This window comes from Calypte anna, chromosome 8 (genome assembly GCF_003957555.1).
Source record: "Calypte anna isolate BGI_N300 chromosome 8, bCalAnn1_v1.p, whole genome shotgun sequence".
In the NCBI taxonomy this organism is placed as follows: Eukaryota; Metazoa; Chordata; class Aves; order Apodiformes; family Trochilidae; genus Calypte; species Calypte anna.
The window spans coordinates 7,165,341-7,189,546 of NC_044254.1; the positions used below are offsets into that span (position 1 = coordinate 7,165,341).

General features: G+C 36.8%; 1 protein-coding gene across 1 annotated transcript in view; it reads left to right on the top strand.

The window, feature by feature from the left end:
• CDC73 (cell division cycle 73) overlaps positions 1-15,873 on the top strand; it is a 104,175-nt gene extending 88,302 nt beyond the window's left edge. The window contains exons 12-17 of the mRNA XM_030455116.1: positions 734-769; positions 1,141-1,228; positions 8,158-8,319; positions 10,095-10,195; positions 12,893-13,034; positions 14,236-15,873. Coding sequence (XP_030310976.1) covers positions 734-769; positions 1,141-1,228; positions 8,158-8,319; positions 10,095-10,195; positions 12,893-13,034; positions 14,236-14,272 — 566 coding nt within the window. The 3' untranslated portion in view covers positions 14,273-15,873. The remainder of the gene's footprint in view (positions 1-733; positions 770-1,140; positions 1,229-8,157; positions 8,320-10,094; positions 10,196-12,892; positions 13,035-14,235) is intronic.
• Positions 15,874-24,206: the final 8,333 nt, after the last annotated feature.

The window sequence follows — 24,206 nt, forward strand, 5'->3', positions numbered from 1 at the left end:
TGGAAGACTGAAGTGGAAACATTTTGTTGGGGGGTGAGAGGGGAATTCTTTGTTTTCCATCTCACCAGTATTGTGTGGTTTTGTTTGAGGGTTTCTTCCTGGTGTTTTGGTTTTTTAGCTGGGGGGGTGGTTTATTTGTTTGGGTTATTTTTTGGCTTGAGTGCTACCATGTACGTGAAGTTTCATCGTTTCTGGCACCCAAAGAGATCATGCTACTCAAAAGCTGCAATTCAATATTAACTCAAGTAAGCCTGAAATTCAGGTTTTGATAGTTGAGAGTTCTGTGTGTGTTAAGGATAGCTAAATCCTACAGATACCATGTATAGTAGTAACTACAAATGAAAAGGGGAGGGCCTGTAAAGGTGAGTTGGTTGTGAAAAATTCTCCTCGGTGGATCAGCACCATGGTACTTAAGATCTACAAGCAGCTTTTTTCAAGACTGCTAGCAATTCTTTTTCAATGCTATAGTGCCCCGACCTTTTGAGGAGAATGGAGAGGGATGAGTAGCTTCAGTATAATTAGGAGAGATTGATTCAACTGTCCTAACAACTGTTTCAGACTGACAAAAGCTTTGTCTTCTGAATACTGAGACCCAAATTATTAATGCTTTCTTCAAGTTTGTGTATTGAGTGTGTGAAAAAGAGCTAATGATTATAGTAGGATTCTTCTCTGGCCACTCCTGCAAAAAAAAGCATTGAAACATTGCCTTACAATTTTCTTTTTTTTTCTTCAGTTTCTCAAGCAAGACCACCTCCAAACCAGAAAAAAGGTAAGTCAGTATTAGTTACACGTCCTTTTCATTTTTGTGTGATGTATGCTCACTAATCTTTTGCTAGAAACACAAGCAACAAACAAGCAGTAAAATTAAGACAACATTCCATTTTGCTAAATATGAATCCTACTTATACTCAGAGACTGCAGACAGGGAGGCATGCTTGTTTGTCTGGTCAATGAAAACCTTCAGTTTAGAAAAGATTTACTAGTTTTCCTTTAACATTTGCCATTATTTTGGTCTTTTTAAGCAAGACTTGTATGTACAGCTCATTTAATTAAAAACAAACAACAGCTGAAACCACAGCAATAATAACAACAACAACAAAATCCCCCAAACAGGCAAATGTAATTTTCTTATCTCTACAGGATCTCGAACTCCTATAATCATTATTCCTGCAGCGACAACCTCTTTAATAACAATGCTTAATGCAAAGGACCTTCTGCAAGATCTGAAGTAAGTAGCTGATGAGAAGAAACTGTATAAAATAACTGTTTCATATATAAAGGTGTACTAGTACCAAATTAGTAATTAATCAAGAGGGACCATCTTCTGTCCTGTGGCAAGGTAATTCTGCAGACCAGAGTATAAAAAAAAACCCTGAGGCCTCTTACATAGCAGGAAAAGCCAAACTTATTTTCAGAGTTTTTTCACAGTTGTGATGTTTGGGTCAAATGGGTAGATTGAGAAGCAAGTCTTGCTGTACCATCTCTAATGTCTGTGGTAGTTTTCTTTTATGTAACAGTGAATAAAGGCTTAGAGGAGAAGAGCAAGGGCAGTGTGCTTATGGAGCTCAGATTTCAGGAAATGGCCACAATCACGAGAAGGAGACTGGAGGCTGGCCTCTGTGTTAGATTAATGGCTGTGTCAGCAAAGCAGGTAGCTGGTTTGGTAAATACAGAGTTGTTTTGAAGTTCCCATAGAAGAAAAATCAGAACATAGCATTGTCATTAGGTATTGAGGCAGATCAGTCAGGAAAGTATTGATGAGTTGCTACAATTTGTGTATTGCATCACACATCTCATTCTGAGATGTAATTCATTATGCAAGAATGCAATCAACACTTCAAAACACTTTCTTCATAGTAAGGTAAAATGCACTCTTAGGATACAGAACAAACAAAACCCCGAAACACCTTCCTGCTTGTCCATCAGACCATGGTATTTAGAGTTGCCTGTTGGTTAACACCAGTTTTTCTGAAACAGGCAGTCATTTTCACAGAGAAATACACTATTATAGGTTGTCCATAAGGTACGTTTAAAAATACAGGGCTCTTCTTTCATCCACCTTTAGCACTTCACTTGTCCTTTATGTGACTCTACACTGCTCTTTGTAAAAAACCAGGCTGTCCTTATTGTGGTGCTGCACCTTTCACTGGAGTTGCCCTCAAATATTTGCAAACTGTTCTGTGAGGTAGACCAGGTCCCTTCTGATCTCCATCTATTTCTGATTCTTAGGTTACTGCCAGGTATCATCAAAAATCCAATAAGCATACTGGACTCCTAGTGCCTCTTCTGAAGTATTGAAGTGGAGAGAAGGCTGGCTGTCAACAGTATAGTTTAATATACAGTCAGTTACTGGACTGATATAATTGTGTTGACAAAGGATGTTGTTTGTGTATAATGGGGTTTTGTCTTAAGAAAAAATTGCACTACTACAAGCCTTTGGTTTTACACATATGTAATTTGTGACCTTCTGGTACAGGAATATTTGTAATGGAATAAAGCACCTACGTGTAATAACAGAAAGTTGGGGGCTGGAAGGGACCTTGAAAGATGATTGATTCAAACCCCCTGCCAGGGCAGGATCACCCAGGAATACATCCAGGCAGATTTTGAATGTCTCCAGGGAAGAAGAGTCCACAACCTCACTGCCCAGACCTGGGCACAGTGTTCCAGGTACACTGGTTCCACAACCTCACCAGCCCAGAGTAGAGAGGGAGGAGAACCTCTCTCAACCTACTGACCACACCTCTTCTAATGCACCCCAGGATGCCACTGGCCCTCTTGGCCACAAGGGCACATTGCTGGCTCATGGTTATCCTGTCCCCCAGGACCCCCAGGTCCCTTTCCTCTGTGCTGCATTCTTAACAGGTCAGTTCCCAACCAGTATGTCTAAAGAAATCTTTGGCAGGAGGCTTGCACTGTTTTCAGCTCCCCTGAAAGAGCTACCCTTAAATTCTCAAGACCTGCCTTAAGATGAGGCTGATTCTTAGAGTACTAAGAAAAGAATTAAGTTTAAGGGGTCAAAAAAGGACATGGCTTTAGTTTACAAGTGCGATAGACAAAGTGAAGAAGATCTGTTCATGAATCAGAAGTGCATTAGCAAAATTCATAAGAAGAAAATACTCCTTTAGCCAGGACAGTTCTAGCACTGTTCTTGAAAATACGCCACCAGTCCCATATTATTCTTTCATTCCAATTTATTGAAGTAGTTTGTTTAGGAATGGCTGTAGAGTGTTGTTTTTACTGTTCAGATATGCAGACTATAGAACTAGCCTTGGTGTAGGGCGAGATTGATAGCCATGTGATGGTTTTCCAAGGAAAGAAGGCTCGTCTGTGTTCTGCCTCTTAAGTCACTGCCACCTTTAACTCATTCCCTGTTTTCAGCTAAACTTGATAAAGATTTGGAAGACATGTGCCTGCCAGTTTTGGAATAAGAAAATTGTCCTGATACAAAAAAAGGCACCCATATTGATAATCCCTCCCTGACCCCAGCTGAGAAAGATGCAGATAGATGTGGATGTCTTGTATTTCTGATTACTTATTTGTATTATCCATCAGAGGAGACCAATGACAAGGCAACAAGGAGAAGGGATTTTTGGAGCTGAAAGTGTAAGAACTGTTGCATGGGAGACTGTTAAGAAATGTAAGAGAAACCTGGGAGAATGAGGCCCCCATGATTGTTAGGGTATAGCAGTGATACTTGTGTCACATGGACCATTTACAGGGCAACTTTTTCTTCCCTGCCTGATAAGTGAGGCAGCACTGTTCTGTCAAGCATGTGATGATAAAGAGTGGAGCCAAGTCTAAGATAAGAATGAAGAGTTTCTAAAATACTAAAAAGGTTTAATTTTATTTTAAATCAGAACAGCAATACTGTATGGTGTATTGTGAAGCTTCTTAAAAATATTTCATGGAATACATTTCATTCTCATTAATTATCTGAATGCAACACTGGGTATTAGTGATATGTAAAATCTGGCTTTCTGGACAAGATCTAGAATATCTGAAGACAGGCTTTTCAGAGGCAATGTTTCTGCTTTGAGTGGAACAAAAGCAAGGTGGGAATTATATGCAACAGATGTAAATGATTAGGTGATGATTATGTATTTTTATTATGATGGTGCTTTTACTCCTGATATGCTTCACCATATGGGTCCAGTCAACTTGCTGAGATTTATCCAGCTTTGATACTGAGCAAATTATTTGAAAAATTCAGGGATGATGTATTAACAAAAACCTTAGTTCTTTGGCAAAAACAGGTGTATGAAGCTTTTGATTCTGTAATGTAACAAAAATAATCAGGGGGTTGTAAAAATAAGTCTCTAGTTCTGAACACAACCAAACGTATATTAAGGTGGTCTCAGTTACTTATTCTCTGCTCATACATTTTTCATATGCCTGAGTTTGGGGGCTGGAAAGTGCTGACCTGACCTCAGTGAGAGCATTTTAAAATTAATGCTAGGAATTGATACGAGTTCAGAGCTGAGGCATGAACAGTTCTGCCAGTTCAGTGGGTAGTATCTTGCCAATTGCCTCTCATAATTTGATCTTGTTCAATCACTTGACTGCTACCTTAGGAGAGGGACCTGCTGTCTTTGTGAAGTGAGAGAGTGCACCTATTTTCATGCAGATAATGATTTTGGCAATTAACTTGCAAGAGAATTGAGTGATATTAGCTTCCTAGTAGGGGTGTAAAAATGGATTTTAAATAGATATGGATTGGTTTTATTTTTATTTTTTGTACTAGAGCATACTAATCAGGAGAAGCAATAAAAATAGGTAGCTCCTGCACTGTGAGGTTTCACAACACATTGCTAGTATATCAGATGATTAAAAAGCTACAAATGTGTAGTTAAGCCACCAGCAACAGTATAGTGGCAAATAATTCCAAAAAGATGATGAAAATGTTGCCATTTTTTTAAATACTAAGATTTCTTAAGCTTGGCTTACTCTATCACTACCACATCTTAAAAGACATGATAATCTGTAATCATACCATAATATCTGTTATTCTTAGTTAAAAGCACATGGCTTTTATTATACTTACTTAATCAATGGTTGCCAGAAGTGCAAGCCTGTATTTCATAACCTGTCTGTAAGCTGTCATTTATTCCTCTACTCTGTGTGTACATACATGTAAGCATTTCTTTCAGTGCTTTTGTTATGACAGTTACCTTCTCTGTTGTTTCATGTAAGCCTCCTCATTGGGTTTTTCCCTTTAGAAAATTCAGATTACAAGATATTTTATGTTCTGTCCTGGGGAAACATTCAGGTTTTTACAATTAAATGGCAGCTATTTTCTGCGCAATATGTAGCTGAGGCACAGCCGAATGGGGCCTTAATGGCTGTAACAGTTTCTAGCTGAAATGGAAAGAAACTGTCAATAAATGAGTGTTGAAATGTATTCTTAAACACATAAACATTCAAAGGTAGAGTTAAGAGTTGTAAATGCCTGTTTCAGCCAAATTTGAGGGCAATTTCAGGTGAAATTGTTAGGCACCAGTATTGCTACTTAAGTGTCCATGTTTCTCTAGTTTGACACGGGTGGCTAGGTTTCCTGTTTACATTTAAAATATATTTCCTGCCTCACATTTACAAATTAAATTTTAAAAGTGACCTTTTAGATTGCTCTTCAATGAATATTTGATTACTGTAATGTATGTATGATATTTTTATTTACATATTCTGTAGTAGTTTGGTCTCACTCAGTGTATGATATGTGACAAACAACAAAATTCTTCTCAAGCTCTCCACAAGTCTAAGTGATCCTTAGCTTTTCATATAGAACTTGCCACTGGGGTAAAAAGTGTTTGAGGGAGGGAGGGGTGTTTTTTCTAATTTTAAAAATTATTAAAATAAACCCCACCATATTTCATTTCCATCTTTCCAACCCAGATTCCTTAGTGAGGAGAGATCTCAAGAGTGGTTTCTCTTAAGTTCAAGAGCACCGAGCAAATCCTCATTTTAAGTTATAAAACAATTTTCCTGTCAGTTAGTTTTGGCAAAGCAAAGCCTGTGATGTGTTGGTAGGACAGGCCATTAGGTATGCTCATGATGAAAGTTGCACCTCACTTTGAGTTTTGGAATAACCCACTTGGCTAGAAAGACTTCATTCTGATGGCACTTGGGGTAGCTTTTTCCACAGTAGAACTGTTGGGTGTGTAGATAAAATATGTGCAAAAATTAGCTGTTTTATTATTACTTCAGTTATTGGAGAAATTATTGTCTTAACACGTTGATTGTCTAAGTGTACCCTTCTCAGTGTATCCTCTGTAGATTTTTTTTGTCTGTTTTCTATAGTGTTATTTTGCTAGAAAGAATATAACAATTAAATTCGTGGCTTATCATTTAACATGTGTAATGCTTGTTTCTGTATTTGCAATACTAGTCAACTGAAATGGACAAAATTCATGGGCATTTGTGGTGGAGTTTTTTTTTTAGCTTTGTTTGTGGTTGTTGGCTGTTTGTTGTTGTTGTTGTTGTTGTTCTGATTATTTTTTTTTTTAATTTTCCAGTGCAGTTGTGTGTATCTGGAGGCAAACTTCAGAAAGTGTGCCTTTCTCTTTTTGAAACACTGTTAGTAACAAAGCAAATAAGGGGGCTTAATCTATTTATATATGTTAGGAAAATAAGTAGTTTTGCTTGAAGGTTTAATGACAGTTTCAACAAGCTGCCTTAAAGCATGGTTAATAAGGTTTTTTTCCCCCAAATGCTATTTTATGATTGGATGCAGGACATTAGCAAAAACTAGTATTTTCAGGTTGACTGAATAATGAAACATTCCTCATATTTTACTTTTCATTCCATTTTCCTATTTTTTCAGCAGAAGGAAGTGCAGACTGCCTGTTCAAGCACATTCCAATTGGCTTTTAGTGTTCAAATAGAAATGAGTTGAAAAGAACAAACAGGAATGTTGCAAGCAATGTACTTGTAGTAAACTTTTAAAAGCCACCATCTGTATTATAATGAATAGAAATCTTAGCAATTACATGGAGTACTGCTTTTAAAATGCATCACTGATACTCCTGATAACTTTTGCAGTTAAGTGGAACATAGTGTTTCTCTTTATCAGAATTTTTGGAAATGAAAAGTCAGCAGTAAATCATGTTAGCAGTGCAGCTGTGTGGTTCTGAATAGAATACGAAGAGACCATGGATCTGAGTTCTGCTCTTTTACTGGCCTGGTACTGGTCACAGCTTAACTTTCTGTCACAAAGTTTGCATTTATAAAATGTATGGTTTTCTTATCTCTCCTTTTGACTAAATCCATTGAGATTTATCAGTTAAAAGTCTTACACTGCTCACTTGATGCCAGTTTTGGGAATAGAGTTCAATGCATTTTATTTTATTATTGCCATAAAAAGAGATTCTTGAATAGAATCACTTTTCCATTGGTTTTTTTGGGTTGTGGGGTTTTTTTTCTTTTTCTTTTTTTTTAAAGCAAGGAGCTGGAAAAACAAATACCTGTAATTGCTTGCGTGGGGGGCACATCTTAAGTATTTTTGTCATATGTTGATTGCATGAGACATGAGGATTATATTATCCTTATTTTATAAGCACTTAATTGGAGAAGCTATTTAGAAAAAAGCAAATACTGTATGTCATAGCAACCATCTGAATCCTTGATAATGTGAAAACACCATCATCCAGCGAAATAAAAACTCACTCAAAAACCTTTTTGATCAAAACTACCAACTTTTTTGAGAAAACAATTCTCCTGGCTCCAAGAGCAAAAGAGGTAAAGTTTGCTCCCTGAAGCAATTGTTTTCTGCTGCCCCGGCTTCCCCACGTTGTCCCTGATCACTGAAATCAATGAGCTGCAGCCATTCAGCAAGCTGGGATCTGGTTCTTCACTTGCCAGTGTGTTGGGTAAGGTAGGCAAGGAATGCCCCAAACATGTAAGAACAGGTCTGGCTGTCAGTTTGAGGGGCAGAGAATCTTCAAGTATTGCAAGGAATAAATAAATATTGCTAGGACTTGTGAAATATTATTCTTGAGGGTTCTGCTGTTCTGAATGAGAAGTGATGGAGGTTTGGATGGTGAAAATGAGTTGGCTTCAGTGGCTGTTGCCAGTAATGCCAAGTTCTGATAAAATTACTCCTTTTACTGCTGGTCGTTTCAAATAAACATATCTCTGGTGAATGCTTCTTTATTCCCCAAGGTTTGTACCATCAGATGAAAAGAAGAAACAAGGCTGTCAACGAGAAAATGAAACTCTAATACAGAGAAGGAAGGACCAGATACAGCCTGGGGGAACCACAGTCAGCGTTACTGTACCTTACCGAGTAGTAGACCAACCTCTGAAACTTATGCCACAAGACTGGTAAAAGAGATTTTTCCCCTTGCAAAATTGCTGAATCAGGAGAATGCAGAATATCTAATGGTCCAATAAAAATGTACTAAATTACCCAGGAAGTTAGAGATAGTGATTAAAGAATGGAGCTGATTTTTAACTGTGTAGGAGGCTTCAAGTGAAAATAATACCATGCTAACCTTCTTTAAGGAATTTTCATAATAAATCCAGCACTACATTTTAATATGAACAGCACAACTGTTTTTAAGATTTGCCTGGAATGTTCCAGAAATTATAATACAAATTTTCATATGGGTTTACCTGATTGTGATACTGTAGTGCTCAAGTGACTGAAACATGAGAGGAAAATTATTCTTGCTTGTCTGTTTTCTGCATGAAATTTATTTGAAATATGTGTATGCAGGCCTTCAGTATCTAACATGCTAACTTATTTTTAATTGTTTATAAAGACAGAAAGACAACACCAGTGGTTTTGGTAGTAAATAGAATTCATTGGATTGGGATCAATGACGGAAGCTTAGAAAGGAGAGCTCCAGTTGGAGAAGGGTAATAATAGGCAGCTTTCAAGAAAAAGCTGTGGAATGTGTTGTCTGTAGCCCATTCTCCAGTGTGATGAAAACATAATTGGAGGAGGAACATTCTAGAGAAAAAAACTTTTGTTACTTGATGTAACAAATTAGACAACATTTTTACATCTTCCTCCTCACAAGTTTGGGAATTAAAGACACAGACACCAACATTTTTTTGGTGGATTTATTACTTCCAAAGTAGATTTTAATGGAGGGGAATACTTTGAAAAGGTCCTGTTACTAAATTAGTGTCTTCTGTATTGAAAACTTAAACTGATTAGAAATATGTATGTTTGAAATTCTAATTATCAAATAGCCATTAAAGTGTTTAATGATCATACTTTTAAGAACTACCTAAAATAGAAGTGTTTCTAACCAAAGAGATGAAGTGGTGTGGGTTTTTTAAGATTGACTTTATCCAAGGGAGAATCAGGTATTGGTATTTAGAACTTAGCATGTTGCCCCTGGTCTTCTCTGTTAGTTATTATAAAACATTTAACGTAATTTTAGGTGACAAAATTTTAGTCTGTCTGTTGAAAAACAAAAAGCCCCAAAGTTTATCTTAATTATTAATTTACATTTGGGATTTTGTAGACTTCATGATGAATTATATTTGGGGATCGGGTTAAGGAGGCAATTAGTTGTTGGTACTGTAGATAGATACTGTGCTTGGATGATGTAAATGTTTGAGAAAAAGACCATATGTGGGAGGACATTTGTTCTCAAAGGTTGATTTTAAAAAAAATGTTATTAATGTAAAAGCTTTATCTTAGTCACAAATTTATTTTCTTAGACTACAGGTAATGTTGCATACCCTTACAATAAATCATGCACTTTGCAACTGGAGGCAGAAATCTGTCTCTTACACTAAATTTTTAGAATAAAATTTAACCATATTCAGAATAAATAGATAGATACATCTCAGTATTTAAAAGTAAAGGAATAATGAACAGAAGTAAAGGATGTTTGACTTTTTGTAAGTGTAACTTGAGAAACTGGTCTGCATTCTGGACAGAGCAAAATGTCCAGAAATTTTTTTTTCTTTTTTTTTTTGCTTAAGGGAAAAAGCAGTTGTGCTGGAGGTGTGGTTGTTAAATGTGCTATGTTTTTGTTAGTAAAATAAGAAACTATGCTAAGGTATTTTGCCTGATAAAGACAATGTGTAATTCGGATGCTCAGGGCCATCAGTCTGTCCCTCCTCTTCTGTGTTTGTAGGGATCGTGTGGTGGCAGTGTTCGTACAGGGTCCTGCTTGGCAGTTCAAAGGCTGGCCTTGGCTCTTGCCTGATGGATCACCTGTTGATATCTTTGCAAAAAGTAAGGTGGTTTTTTTGCTTTGTTTTGTTTTTAAGCCTTTTGGGGTTTGCTCTTCTGTTTGGGGATTTTTAGGAGTGTTTATGCTTATGGCAAAGTATTGCCAGGATGCTGCTGGATTCAGGTGATTGAGAAGACAGGAAGGAACTTGGGTCTTCATCTGTATGGCAAGTACTAATGTTCCCTCTGCAATTCTTATGTTCTGACCTGTGGAAGCTCACAGAAATCTCACAGCTGTCATCTTTGCAAGAGATTCAGAAGTAGCTACTGTATAAATTTAGTTTCTAAGCTTCTAAACAAAGGTGAAATGAAAATGTATGTTACAGACTGAAAAAAATCCCAACACCACAGTAGAGATTTTAGCAAAAAGTGGCTAAAGAAAGAAGAAACAGTAAATGTTTCTTCATTTACATGCTGTAAAATGAAGATGTAGAGAAAATAAATTGTGAAAAGCAAAACCAAGAAAAATGCTATCATATATTTAAGGTCTACCTGGTAGTTATCATAGAATCACAGAATGGTTTGGCTTGAAAGGGATACCTAATTCTAAGATACCTATTGCAGTCTCCTTGCCATGGACAGAGAAATCCCTCAGTAGACCAGGATGCTCTGAGCCCCATCCAGCCTGGCCTTGGACATTTCTGGGAAGGGGGCATCCACAGCTTCTTTGGGCAGCCTATTCCAGCATCTCACCACCCTCAGGCTAAAGAATTCCTTCCTAGTATCTAATTTAAACCTGTCCTCTTTCAGTTTGAGTTTCTTCTTGCCCTGTTACTGCCTGCACATGTAAAAAGTCCCTCCCCAGCTTTTCTGTAGCCCCTTCAGGTACTGGAAGGCTGCTCTAACATCTCCCCAGTGTTCTCTTCTCCAGGCTGAACAACCTCTAGTTGCATGCTAGAAGCTGATGGGAAATGCCAGTCTGGTTGTCTGTGTTTACCTTCTCCTGAACCTGTCGCTTTGCCCATGTTTATAGTCTTCAGGAGTCATCATAAACATGGTTTCTCTAATAGTTAATGGTTCTCTAATAGTTCATTGTTTTATCTGCAGTTTGCATTTCTTAATATAAGCCACAGGGTCTATAGTGATTAACAAATAGTCAAGGATTATCACTGTCTTTTTTTTTTTTTTTTAATAAGTGGGCAGTTTACCATAAAAGAATTCCTCAATAAAATTTGCACTGGCCTAGAGCCAGTCAAACCAGTTTCATTTGTTCAGTTGCTATACCATGTAGTATTTTGTTAGTTGAGTCTCTGAAGTTGTTCTTAATTTTCTTTACTAGTTTTTAGCATTCACATAACAAACAAGCTGATTTTTGCATCTGCAAGTGAATGTTTCAGATGGAATTTTGAATTATGTCATTTTAATGAACAAAAATTTCCTTCTGAATACCATTTTAAATGCCTTGCTGCTAGAGCACATTAATGTGCTTCAACATCCATTTGTTTCTGTTTCAGAAGTGGATTATCTTCTCTCAGTATTATTTAGCCTTAATGCAGAGGCTCTGTCAGGTGTTGATTAAGTTTTCTGTAAATGCATAGCCCTGGTATATCTTGATTTTCTTTCTCTGGCCTTATTCTTTAAAGTGTAACATTGTATGGCAAAAATAATGTATATGTATTCTTATTTTCCATTTGCAAAGCTTGAAACTATATCTGGCAGTGGTACAAGCACGATGACCACTTCTTTAATATAGTTCTTTAATTGACAAAAAAAGCTAATTTCAGGTACCATTTTATAGAAAGCTCCTAGATATATCATTCCATGGATGGACCTATATCTGGAGAAGAGTACTGATTTTATTATTTATTTGTTTGTTTTAGCCATTTGGCTCCAACTAGGTGGATTTTGTGGAAGCAAAGAGAGATGATTACAGCATGAAAAATAACTAATTTCACGAGCCTGATCAAATGTTTCTGCTTTACTTCTCCAATAGTGGCCAAAATATAAAAGGCAACAAACTGGTTCACCAGATAAAAATTTGTACAAGACTGAAAAACTTTGCACTAGATCATGTCAAAATTATGATTTGGCTGAGGAAATCAAGAAGAATCACAAGAAGATTTTAACATCAATGTGTTAATGCTTAGGCTTTACATATTTAACATGTGACAGTACTTCCCAAGAGAAAATAACTGTTAATATTTTACCATTTTTAACAGAGTATTAGATCAGGGGAAACTGACAAATTTCTCAGAATGTTTCATGTAGCATTTGGGAATTACACTGGCAGTCTGCTATCAGTCTTCTACACAGGCTTGCAGGAAATAGCCAGGCTTCCTTCTCAGTGGTCTCAGAAATGCTTTTTTAAAGATTTTTGGACAGGTCAAAGATCTTCAGAAAGAACATACTTGTTTCTCAAAGAAAATGTGCTTGAGTTTGCAGTGAGTTTCTGCTATTCTCCTGGGATCTCTGCATTGAAAACCAGGGGTTGCTCTTTCACTTAAACCTGGAATAGTATGAGGGCCTGATGGTAGCCACCAGCTGCTATATTTAGCTCTGTGCCCTTTATCAACTAATTTATTTTCTTGATAGATGGGATCATTAATTTCGTTGAAAAAAAGAGGGGTGAGAGTTCTCTGTGACTAATAAGTAAATATATTAATATATAGTTACATATATTTATATATATATATATAGATTAGTATATGTTGTCATATATATGTTATAATATTTTCACACATATTTTCCTCTTTCCTGTAGTTAAAGCTTTTCATCTCAAATACGATGAAGTGCGCCTGGACCCAAATGTACAGAAATGGGATGTAACAGTGTTAGAACTGAGCTACCACAAAAGGCACCTGGACAGGCCGGTGTTCCTGCGCTTCTGGGAGACTTTGGACAGGTGTGTTTCCTGCTGGAAAACCTCTCTGCTCCTTTGTTTGTGATGTTTGAGGCAATGAAAAGCTGCAGCAATAAGGGAATTGTATATACAGCTTGGACATCTGATCAATGTTTTAGCTTGCAAATATGGCTTGTTTAGATTTTCCCTCATATATGCCATTATATTTTATTATAAACTGTAAGTAATAATCTCCAAAGTGCAATTTGCATGGATTTTAAAGGAAGGGTAATTAGCATTAGTCATTAGTACTGTCATTCACCACATCCTGTCAGGCAGAAGAAATGGAGACCAAGCTAGATGGTGTAGAGTTTTCCTTTGCTTCCCACCAGCTGTCCCCTCTTTGTTTCTCTACTTCTATAGGTGACAGTCTAGAGGAGGTGAGAAACAACTTTTAAGATAAAGAGCCCCAAATAATTTATCTTATCTTGATGCCTGAGTCCACAGCACTGTGTAGAAAAGGAAGTAAAAAAGGGGTGAGGAGCACATAATGAGCTTTGGGTTAGTGATTGTTCTAGTGATCAGAGGCCTTCCAAATCCTTAGCTTTGCCTTTCCTAAGAAGGAAAGTATGTAAGAGCACCAGCAGCTCTGTGAAGGACAGCACTGCTTGTGATTCTGCTTCTCTGTGATTCAGAACCCTCTCTGAATGGGAAGTTCACTGCAATACCTTTTTGATGTTGTAGAGAAGAAACTTTCTTATCATGAAGCTGTACAAAAATATTGTGGGAAGGGAGAAGCCCATGCATTTCATGAATGTTTAATCTTTTCATGTTGATTGCACAGCAAACTACTTAAACGATTGAATGAACTTCAAAAAGAAAAATGCTATGGGAATTGTCAAAATAATTCCAAGCATCAAACTCTCTATGGCTTCTTATTTAAGTTTCAATTGAACTATGTATCTGAATTCCCAGAATGAACTATTTATCTTTAACAGTTTCCCTGTGTTTAGAAGTCATGTGATGCCATGGAAAATATGAATTTTCTTCAAAGTAAAGCTTTTAGCTAACCATCTTTTATTGGGAAAAATACTGTGCATATACATTATATATATATGGCATCTAAGACTTTGCATCTCTTCAGGAACTTGATAATACTTTAAGAACTTGGTTCTAACAAAGCCTGTGCTTATTATTCCTGAGAGTAAAATTTCCATAGATACCAGAAGAATAGTAATGTTGCCTTCTATTAATTTTTTTTCAGGTATATGGTAAAGCACAAATCTCACTTGAGATTCTGAAGCCTTCAGCTGCCATTTACTTCCTGAAGTACGGATTGAGAGAAGTGAAAGGGGCTCCACTTCAGAGACCAGAGCTGGCACTATGTGATTTGTCAAGAACTTTACAAATGAAGAAGGGTCACACTTTAAACTTTTTATAAAATCTTGTTTGGATGCTTCATGCTATGGCAGGTTGATACCTGTTGTTATTCAGAAGCAAAGGGGTTTTGCTTAAAACTATTTTTTTAATGTTGTTAGCCTTCTAGTCTGCAATCCAAATTGTATATTTTGATAGCAGCAGTTTCTTCTCTGTTTTGTTAAATTAGCCACATTTTTAAATAATGTGTTTTGTTCCTTATTAGAAAATAGATTGGTCTTCACTGCAGGTGACAAACGTGAGCGTGTGCGTGTGCGTGTCTGCGCACGTGTGTGTGTATGTGTGTGTGTGTCTATATATAAAATGTATAAAAAAAAATTCATAGACACACTTATGCACACATAGATGTTACCAGGCTTCCTAAACCACTTAGCTTCTGAGCTTAGTTTTGGTTTTCTTTGCTTATTGTTTCACTTACTGACAATATTTTGTTGTGAATGATATTACGTTTTAGTCATTAGGACTTGCAAACTGAGCAAAGTGAAAATTGTTTTGGATAAATCAAAATGTCAACCTGTATATGTATATTCTGTCAGTCTTTGTTGAAAAAGGGAAGATGAAAAATCTAGAAATGCTTTTTTGGATTTGTAATGTCCCAGTTTACTAAATCTTTAAACTTTATTATAGGAGTATCTTCGAGTCATGTTAACTTTAAATTGCCATTCTCCACACAGATTTCTTTATTTAAATTGAAAGTGTGCATGTATGCATTCCCATCTGTCAAGATACTTTACATACGAGTCTAAATGTTACCTAGATTAAACAGTGAATAGAGGAGAGAGTTTGGACTTTTTTTCCTGGAACAGGCACCACAAGGAATGAATAATTTCAGCGTTTTGCATTTACACCTCTAATACCACTTCAAATGTTGCTTTCTTGTGACAGAAGTATCCCAGATTATATCTGTAGGAGTTGGAATTTTCTGAGATGAGTGGCTAACATGGCCTCCTAACAGTCCTTTGCATTGGAATCAAAAATGGGCCAACTTCAGTTGCCAAAGAAGTTTTGCTTGGTCTACAGTACGAGTATGACTGATGCCAGAAGATCCTCTTATTTGTATGCATTTATGGTATCTCTGTATCTATTTAATAACATTAAGTTCATGTTGCAAACCAGTGGATGTAGAGAGTGATCAAATACTGTAACACCTGCATGAATTTTTTTTCTGGGTTACAAAATACATTAGTATATTCCTGTTCTTGAAAATCCAAACCATGTTTTTTTATATAATTTACATTGAAGATTTGACTAAAGTTAAACATTCTACCTTTTCTTCTTTAATTTTGCTTTTTATTTGATGTTACCTTCCATTTTAATAAAACCAGAAGGCACATCTCCTTAGGAAGTTTTTAAAACTATGTCTTATATTTTTGAGGACTATCAGGTCTGCCTGCTAATTACAAGTTTCTATCCCTGCTACATTGAGACCACTATTTTTAAATGGTCTTAATGGAAATATAAAAAAACCCAAACCACCAAATGAAACTCCCCCCTCCCCCCTGTGACTCCAGGATAAGAAGTAACATTTCTGTAGAGAGACTGAGAATTCTCTCCTCTTTGTATGGACAGTTGGTCAGTACCAAGTGAATAGTTTTTCCCCAATACTTAAGCTTAGTATAAATGTATCCATGTCATACATGAGTGAGCTGAAACATTCAGTTCTTTGCTTTAACCTGTACTGTAATGAGAAAAGCTGTAAAGGTTATCAACACAGTAATCACTACCATGAGGAAGTGGCTCAGTTTAAAGTTCATTATTGCTTTAAATAGTGGGATATCATGTATGTTTTTTTAAACATTTCCAATGAGAAATACAATTTTTTCAGACTTAATCTGGACTTAATGGCCCGCGCAGTCTTAAAGAGACTTTTACAGTGGACAGCAAACTTAAAAAGAGAATTCTGAAGAAATTTGTGCTCCATGTGCAATGTTATATGCAGACTATACATTGGTATTAAAACAGGCAAGGTCCAATTATCTTTGTCCTGTGTTTCACTTGTGTTCTAAATGCATGCGTAATCCCAGGTCCAGCACTGTCTACAGGAACTGGCTTGATTTAAATGTAAATTTATGTATATATTGGGGATAACTCCTCTGAAACCAGAGAAGTTACATGGATGCGAGGCTGGAAGAAGAGCAAATTCCATGAAATCTCTTTATGAACTGGACCATTTTTAATGGATTGAGCATAGACCTTTAACATCTTAGAGTTTTGTACTTGCAAGCGATTTACAATACAAGTTGCAAAATACATATTTGTGAAGGAGTTGGCACCTGATGGTGGATATTTTTGTCAGTCATAAAAGCAGTGATGTTTATAAAATGAGCCATTTTGCAATCAGATTCCTGCTGACATTATTGGAAGTTTAATTAGGTTGTCAGAATAGCATTCCTGCTGCCTCCATAAATAACTGCACATAGATTATGAAACTCTTTGGACTTAAAAATTTAGCCTTACAGCAGCATTTTGCAACACAGCTGGAATTTTAGACATGTTATGCTTAATTTATCTACAAGTTAATGTGGAATAATAAAGAAAACAGAAGATCTGAAGAAGCTGGAGGATCAGACGTCTGTTTTAGTCAGCTCCATTCTTATTGTTGAGCCAATTTGATGCACTTCTTAGAGGTGTATAAAGTATGTAACTTCTACACAATTAAAGGTGTAACTAAAACTGAGCTAGTTCACTGACTGTAGTTTATTGAACAGTGGAATGATACCAGCATGGGAATGAGCTATTGAATTGGCTGTTTCTCTTAAACATCTTAAGTGTCATAACTCTACTCTGTTTCCTAAACACAAGGTGAATGAGATGAAACGAGATAAAACAAGGTGAAATCTGGTTTGAAGTCTGTTATTGAGCTCCCATACTGTCAGCAGGTGATTATTTCTTGGAACAGCAAGGTTATAAGGGCCAGTAGATAAATCTGAAGTAATGATTCTATATTAGAAACTAAAATACCTGTGATTTATACTATTGGAGCTTTCTGAATGCTACCCTGAACAAAGCAGACAAGGGGGAATTTTTTGTAAGGTAAAGTAGGGCAACTGCAGGGACTTGCATACCTGAAGAAATTGCAAATCAGTATCCTCAGCTGAGGAGGCCTGACTGTTTGGTTATTACCTGGAATTTTTCTAGCAGGGTAGTTTCACAAATAAGCACTGAAGTCTGGGCTTGAGCTAGACAATTTATACAGCTGTTCTGCAATGCTATAAGCCTTTTTATTTCTGATGCAGGAGAAATTAACAACACCCACCAGAAGATTGAGAAATGAAATGCTATTGCCACCAAAACCTGGTGGAGTCAGCCCAAAATACGATGGAATGGTATAATTTCCCAAATTAAAACTGGGAGTGTAATTACCAACCAAGTTTTTTATCTCTGTATGAAACACTACTGCACCATGCACCATGATATACACCAGTATTGAGGACAATATTGCAATGATGGTTCTTAAGCAGCTCTTACGAAAGACAAACCACAAAGTAACAGCAATTCCAGCTGCAAAAATACACATCACATACCCTAAATACCAAAGATATGGCACGATTGGTTTAATCTCCAACCCTGTGAAATTTCCAAAGAACAAGGTCTGATTCCAGCTCAGGAAAGCCATTCTTTCACTGTAGTTGGAATTCAAACTGTTCAGGCAATTTAGTCAAATTTTAAACTGGACTCGAGCCAATTAGCTCGGGCCCCACGTTGGGCGCCAATAAATCTGTCACGGTTTAACACTGGCCCGGCAATTAAACCGAATAACAGACGCTCTCTATTAATCTGTCTCTCCTTGATAGAGAAAGGAGAGAGAATAAGGGAGAGAGACTTACGGGTTGGAAACTAAACTACACAACTTTAATGAAACAGTAATGATAAATAGGTAAAATTACTAAATATATACAAATATACAGGAAAATGGAAACTACATTCCTCCCTCCTTTCCCCCAGTAACTCTCACGTCACCACCGAGGCTGTAGGGCAGCCCTGGGAAAGTCCAGGCTGGACTCCTGGAGTCGGCAGCAGTCGGGAACCGGAGGCAGGAACACACAGATATGGGCTGGCACGGATCAGGACCACAGGCAGATGAACAGACAGGATCCTTCCAGGATGCCGGGTGAAGGAAGGGAAGCAGGAAAAGATCTGGCTCGGCCCACGTGATGCCTCAAATTTATACTGAGTGTGACGTATATGGGATGGAATACTCTGTTTGGTCAATTCTGGCATCTATCTTGTCCGTTCCTCCCTAAAGGAGGGTTCAGGTGGGGCCTCTGTGTCCTTGGCTTTGCATACCAGTCTCTAGCAGTAACTATAAACATCAAGTGTTATCAGTCCTAAAAGCACACACACTGCATGAGAAACTTGCTGTTAATTTCAGCAAATGCAACTACTTACAAGGGACTTAGCTAAAAGCAAAAGTACAGAAACAGAAAACCACCTTTATCCTGGCCCAAACCAGGACAAGCATAGATAACAGATTGCATGTTAAATTGTCCTTGATCATAAATTGATTATGTGATGTTTGACAGCTAAGCCTTTATTAAAACAGCACATTTGTTTTTGGCTCCTGATATCTGATACAGAGCCATTGTGTAAAATAATACCATTCTTTGCAGGGACCTGCAAAAGTCAGTTTCATTAGTACCATTTTCATTCTTTTGCTGATGAAATATCTTGCAAACACAGTACAAAAGGAAAGGTGGTCAAAAATTAATTAAAATTTAGTGTTATGAATACGTTTTAATGCAAAAGCTGTAACTAATACCAGTTTATTAGAGCAGTGTGTTCATGAAAAGTTAAAATCCCTGCCTAAAGAAACTGTTGGCCAATTAGGTTACAGTTCAAATAATCTGATGAAAAATGTGCCACAAACTGTTTTATTTATTTGAATGTCATGTTCAGAATTTCTTATTTGTTACTTGACAGATTTCTTTGAACAGAGGTGGCAGTTTTGCTTTCATTTTCTGAACAGTTAGATATGTCCACAGCAATTATGTAGTTTACCTCCTTTGGTTTGTTTTTACCCTAAGACTGTTACCCCAGTACAAGCAGGGACTGAAAAGAGGTCATTTTAAGTATGAATTGGTTTAAGAGGAGCTGGTGTACTTGAGAAAGATAAAGAGAGTTTCTTAATGAAGCTTTTATCCGTTGTGTGGCATTGAGTCAGTTGTTGAGATGTCATTGACTTCTCAGTGGTGATACTATCATAGAGGGCAAGTGTGAGATTTAATCAAGCAGAATTTATTGGTAGGTGTTAAACAGTGACAGGTCCTGTATCCAGGCTGAATTACTGTGTTAATTTTTCTTTAAACAAAAATTTTACAACTTTTTGAGAAGAATGCAAATGCAAAGAACAATCTCAGAGACTTGCAGAGACTCGTTCCCATGTAAAACTGAGAGGCATGAGGTATACATAAAATCTGTAAGAAAAATATCTTGGGTTATGGTTTTTATTTACATCTTTTTTTGTATCTGTGAGTTGTATTGCTCTAATCTGTTTTACTTCAAACTCAGAAAAACTGATTACTTGTTTCACAAGGTTGCTGCATGCATCACTGAAAGCTGTCAGGTAAATCTTTAGCTGCAGTTGCTTGAAGGTTTGGTTAAATGAGTTTGTAGATTATAAATTCTGGCCTCTGTCAGTGGGCCCAAATTTTAACAGTGGTTTTGAAGGTTTATGTTAAAATGAAACATAAAAATCTGATGGGGACAGCCTGCATTGAACGAAAGGAGAAGCCAAACTTCTGATGAGGTTAAGTCTTTAAACTCTCCCATAACTGTCATAAACTTGTGTTTAATGACTGTTCCAAGAAATCTTCAATTGGATTGTTGGATGTGTTTTGTGACTCGACCTATTGTGTAAAATCTAGACTATGTTACTGATGTTTTTATGGACTTAATAGTTTAGTATCTGCTCAAGTCCAACCTTTGAAAATCATTAGCCCAAATATCTTGAGGACTTTCAGTGGTGGATTGGGATGTCTTTCTAAATGCAATAGTCAACTTAGCCATGAAAGGAAAAAAAGAGAAACAAAGCACATTACTCCTGTTCCTGTAAGCAAGACCAGCCCTGGAGTTCTGTAGTACTGAGTGGATTTTATCAGTGAAATAGGATGTAAAAAGTACCTTAAAGAACCTACTTCCTGTTTTTCACTTGTTCCTGCCTTCTTGAAATCATATGCAGGAGATCCATCCAGCCCAACCTCTTTTTCCCTGACTTCTTTCTGCTTGGGTTTCCCAAGCTAGGACTATTCTCAATCCTGCAAGTTTTCTGAGAACCTCAAACTCTGGCACATCCATCAATTATTCCTGCCCCATATTTATCAATGCACAAACAGGGCATGAGACACACAAGATCCTTCCTATTACATATCAAGGAGTTCATTACAAACTTTTACATTTTTTTAAAATGCAACCATGACCTACTGAATACTTTGTGCTTCTTTTTAATTTGGTTTTGATTGGTAATAATGAAGCTTGGAGGTTTTGAACATAAAAATATCAAAGGCATCCCAGCTATTATTTCCTTAATTAGTATTATGTCTTCTCATTCTCCAAGGATCTTTAACTGTAGATTTCTCCCTGTTTCTGCAGATAAACATTGGAAGCAGAATGGTGAATGATTATCCTGAGCTTCACTGACCTGAGTCAGTCTTAACCTGAGACTGAATGAAATCTAAACAATTACCTGACAGCCTGTGTTCAGCAGCTGGCAAATTACTTGGGGAGCACCACACTAGTTTTTGTTGTTAGTGATTTTGTGAGAGACAGATCTAAAATAACAAAATTATGAGCAGTGAAGAAAATAATAAATGGTTATTTTTTTCAGATGATATTCAGCACTTGTAGTAGAGCTGATTTCAATTTTGTAAGAATTGTGAGGTCACCACAGCAACTTTTACTAATCCAAAGAATAGAAAGCATGGGTTGGAATGTTTTCTAGGGCTACAAGTCACCAATAAGTTTTGCAGCATGCCCTTAAAATGTTCAGGTAGTCACAGAAAAATACATTGTAAGTGAATCATACCTCCCTATCTGCCTTTTTGTATGTAGTGAGACAATGCAGCTGACCCCTTCCTCAATTAGGTGTTCTTACTCATGGTCACTGCAGGGAGGAAAGAGGGGGTCTTGTTTACATACTCCAGTTCCCTGTTGTGGAGCTTCTTCTGGTTGTCTGCCAGGCATTCTTCATTCTTGAAAATTACTCTAATGACTTGATGCCAACAACTTCTGTGGAGTATCAGAAAATTAAATTACAAAGTTATTTAGCACTGCTCAACTTGTTCTTATGGAAAGTACACTGCTGAAGATCATGTGAATAACAAAGGTGATAGGGTGAAAGATTAAATTTACTTCTGAGTGTCATGTGTAGCCTCTTTGTATAGGAGGTATTTTCAGCCACTCATTGACCTAACTGTTTAAATTCACTTGTTGTGTCTTGTGAGAAACTTAGGTTGCAAGTTCTACTGTAGAGAGGAAATCTTTTTAGAGAGGGGATCTTTTTTTTCTGTAATAAACTTGTATGAAAGAGCCTCTGGTTCATGCATGGAAGCAATTAATCTGATTACTGAAAAGTAGATAAAAAGGGAATAATTAGGTTAAAAATGAAGATAAAAAAACGCAAGCACAGAAAAGCTTTGTAAAGTAAGATTACTAAACTGAAGTACATTTACAATAATTCATTGTGAAGTCTGTGTAGAACAAATTTATTTGTGTTTGGTGGATTAATGCCCTAAACTATGTCCAAATAATCTTGTCTTAGCTTTATCAAATTGCATGATTGGCAAAATCACTCAATGACACAAAATCTATCTTGAATTTGATCAGTTATTGCTTTTAATCGTCTTGTTTTTTCTGGGTTTGGTCAGTACCTGTTAGTCTGTTCATGTAGGCTTTTCTTCTTCCAAATACCAAGGCAGCTGGATGATCTTTGAAGTACAAAATCAAGTAAGTACAAAATTATGTTCGTATGCACATATATTTACAACCACCTTATTATTCCACTGAGAAGAAATGTGCATTCTTTCTGATGCATATTGTAATTTTACATCATTGCTTTCATAATGTATCAAAGTGCAGTGCTCTCCATATGTTGAATTTTTTTTTTCAGAACAAATTTGACATTTGGCCACACAACAAGAGTCAATAATCAGTATGGTAACTAAGCTCCATGAGAAATTATGGGTAAGAAGAACCCTGCATCTAATAATTTGCCTCTCAGGGGTCTTGTTTTTATGCTGATGCAGCCTGAAGAAGGCTGGGTTCTCCAGCCATTCCCACAAGCAAGAAATAGCCTTTGAGAACATTAGCAGAAAAAAATCTGCCCAAAATCTGCTTAAATGCATTAAAGTTTGCCAGGGATTTATCCATTTAATAGGAAGGGGGTCCTGAAATGTCACACAAGTATCTTCAAAACATCCTCATCTTTCACAGTCTGCCAGCTCAACAGTTCTTTGTGTACCATATGGTGCTACTTCTTTTTTCATGTGTTTCTCTTACATTCTGGAGTCACGATTTATACTGTTATTTCTAGGATTAATGCCTTCAGATGTGTTACCAGCCACATCAGGGGAGGGGGTGGGTGTAAATATTTTCTAATTTTTTAGCTCCTTAAGTATCTATTGCCAGAGGAAATAAGTTCATTGCAGCTGGTAGTCAGGGACGCGATTTAAAAAATGGAAAAATAAGTGGATTGTGGTAATTGCTTAATAATGGGATTTTAGGTGCACAGCACTACAAATTCATAAGTAGTCATAATTCCCACAATCTCAGCTACAGGCTATATCGTCCTGTAGCAAAGTTTTCTTAGATCCTGTCCTTTAGCTCTTTCACTGCATTTACTTCCAGTTGGTTTCTTGGTCTGCTGAATCTTTACTACTGTGTTGCAGCAGCTGCCCACTTATTATCTCTGTAAAAATAATTCAGCTGACTAGTACTATATTGCAAGACTTGTAAACAGTCATTGATCATATCCATGTCAATTATTTTTTACTAGCAGTAAAATAGGAGAGAAAGCTCATTGCACGTTGATATTTGGAATTCTATTGTCTATGTCTTGTTCTCTTTAATGCAGCTCTCACTGTTCCATACCACATGTAGCAATAAACTATTGTGTTGTCTGCAAACTAAAAAACTCAAAAAACAGCAATAACCTTGAAGCCTTTAGCAACAAGGCAGAGAAATGGGGGCTCCACCCTGTCATAAAATTAGGATAAGGTGCAGAGGTTCAGGGACATCAAAGGAGTCATATTTCTAGAGTGGCTACAGGCAGTCATGATTTATTTCAGCCTCACTCTGTTTGTTTTGCTGTGTTTTGAGGTTCTGGAGGTTATAGGAAATGATATATGTTTTTCTGTTACTTGAAACTCCAGTAAAAGTCCATATGGGAACTTCCAGGTGAACATATACATGATAAAAAACGACACTTTTTCATCTTACCATTGCTAGAATGTCGAACTGAAACAATCTTAATGAAGCATTCTTAATGAGGCAGCTGTCTGACTCAGCTAACTATTGCATCTTTATCCCTGGATAAACTAGCTGACCCTGCAAAACCCTAATTTAGGTCATGAGGTAAACTAACATTGCTTTTACGTTAGCTGAATACATAGCTGATAACTGCTACAGACAGCAGATTTTCTGCTATTAGAGATTGATCACAATATACAAAATTTTTTAAAGTATTTTAAAATTAGGAAAAAGCTGTGACTCCACACCTGTGTTGGGGGAAACAGCTGCTTGCCTAGGGACAGCTTCCTTTTGCATCAGCCATTCTGTAATGATTGATATAAATGATATTGTAAA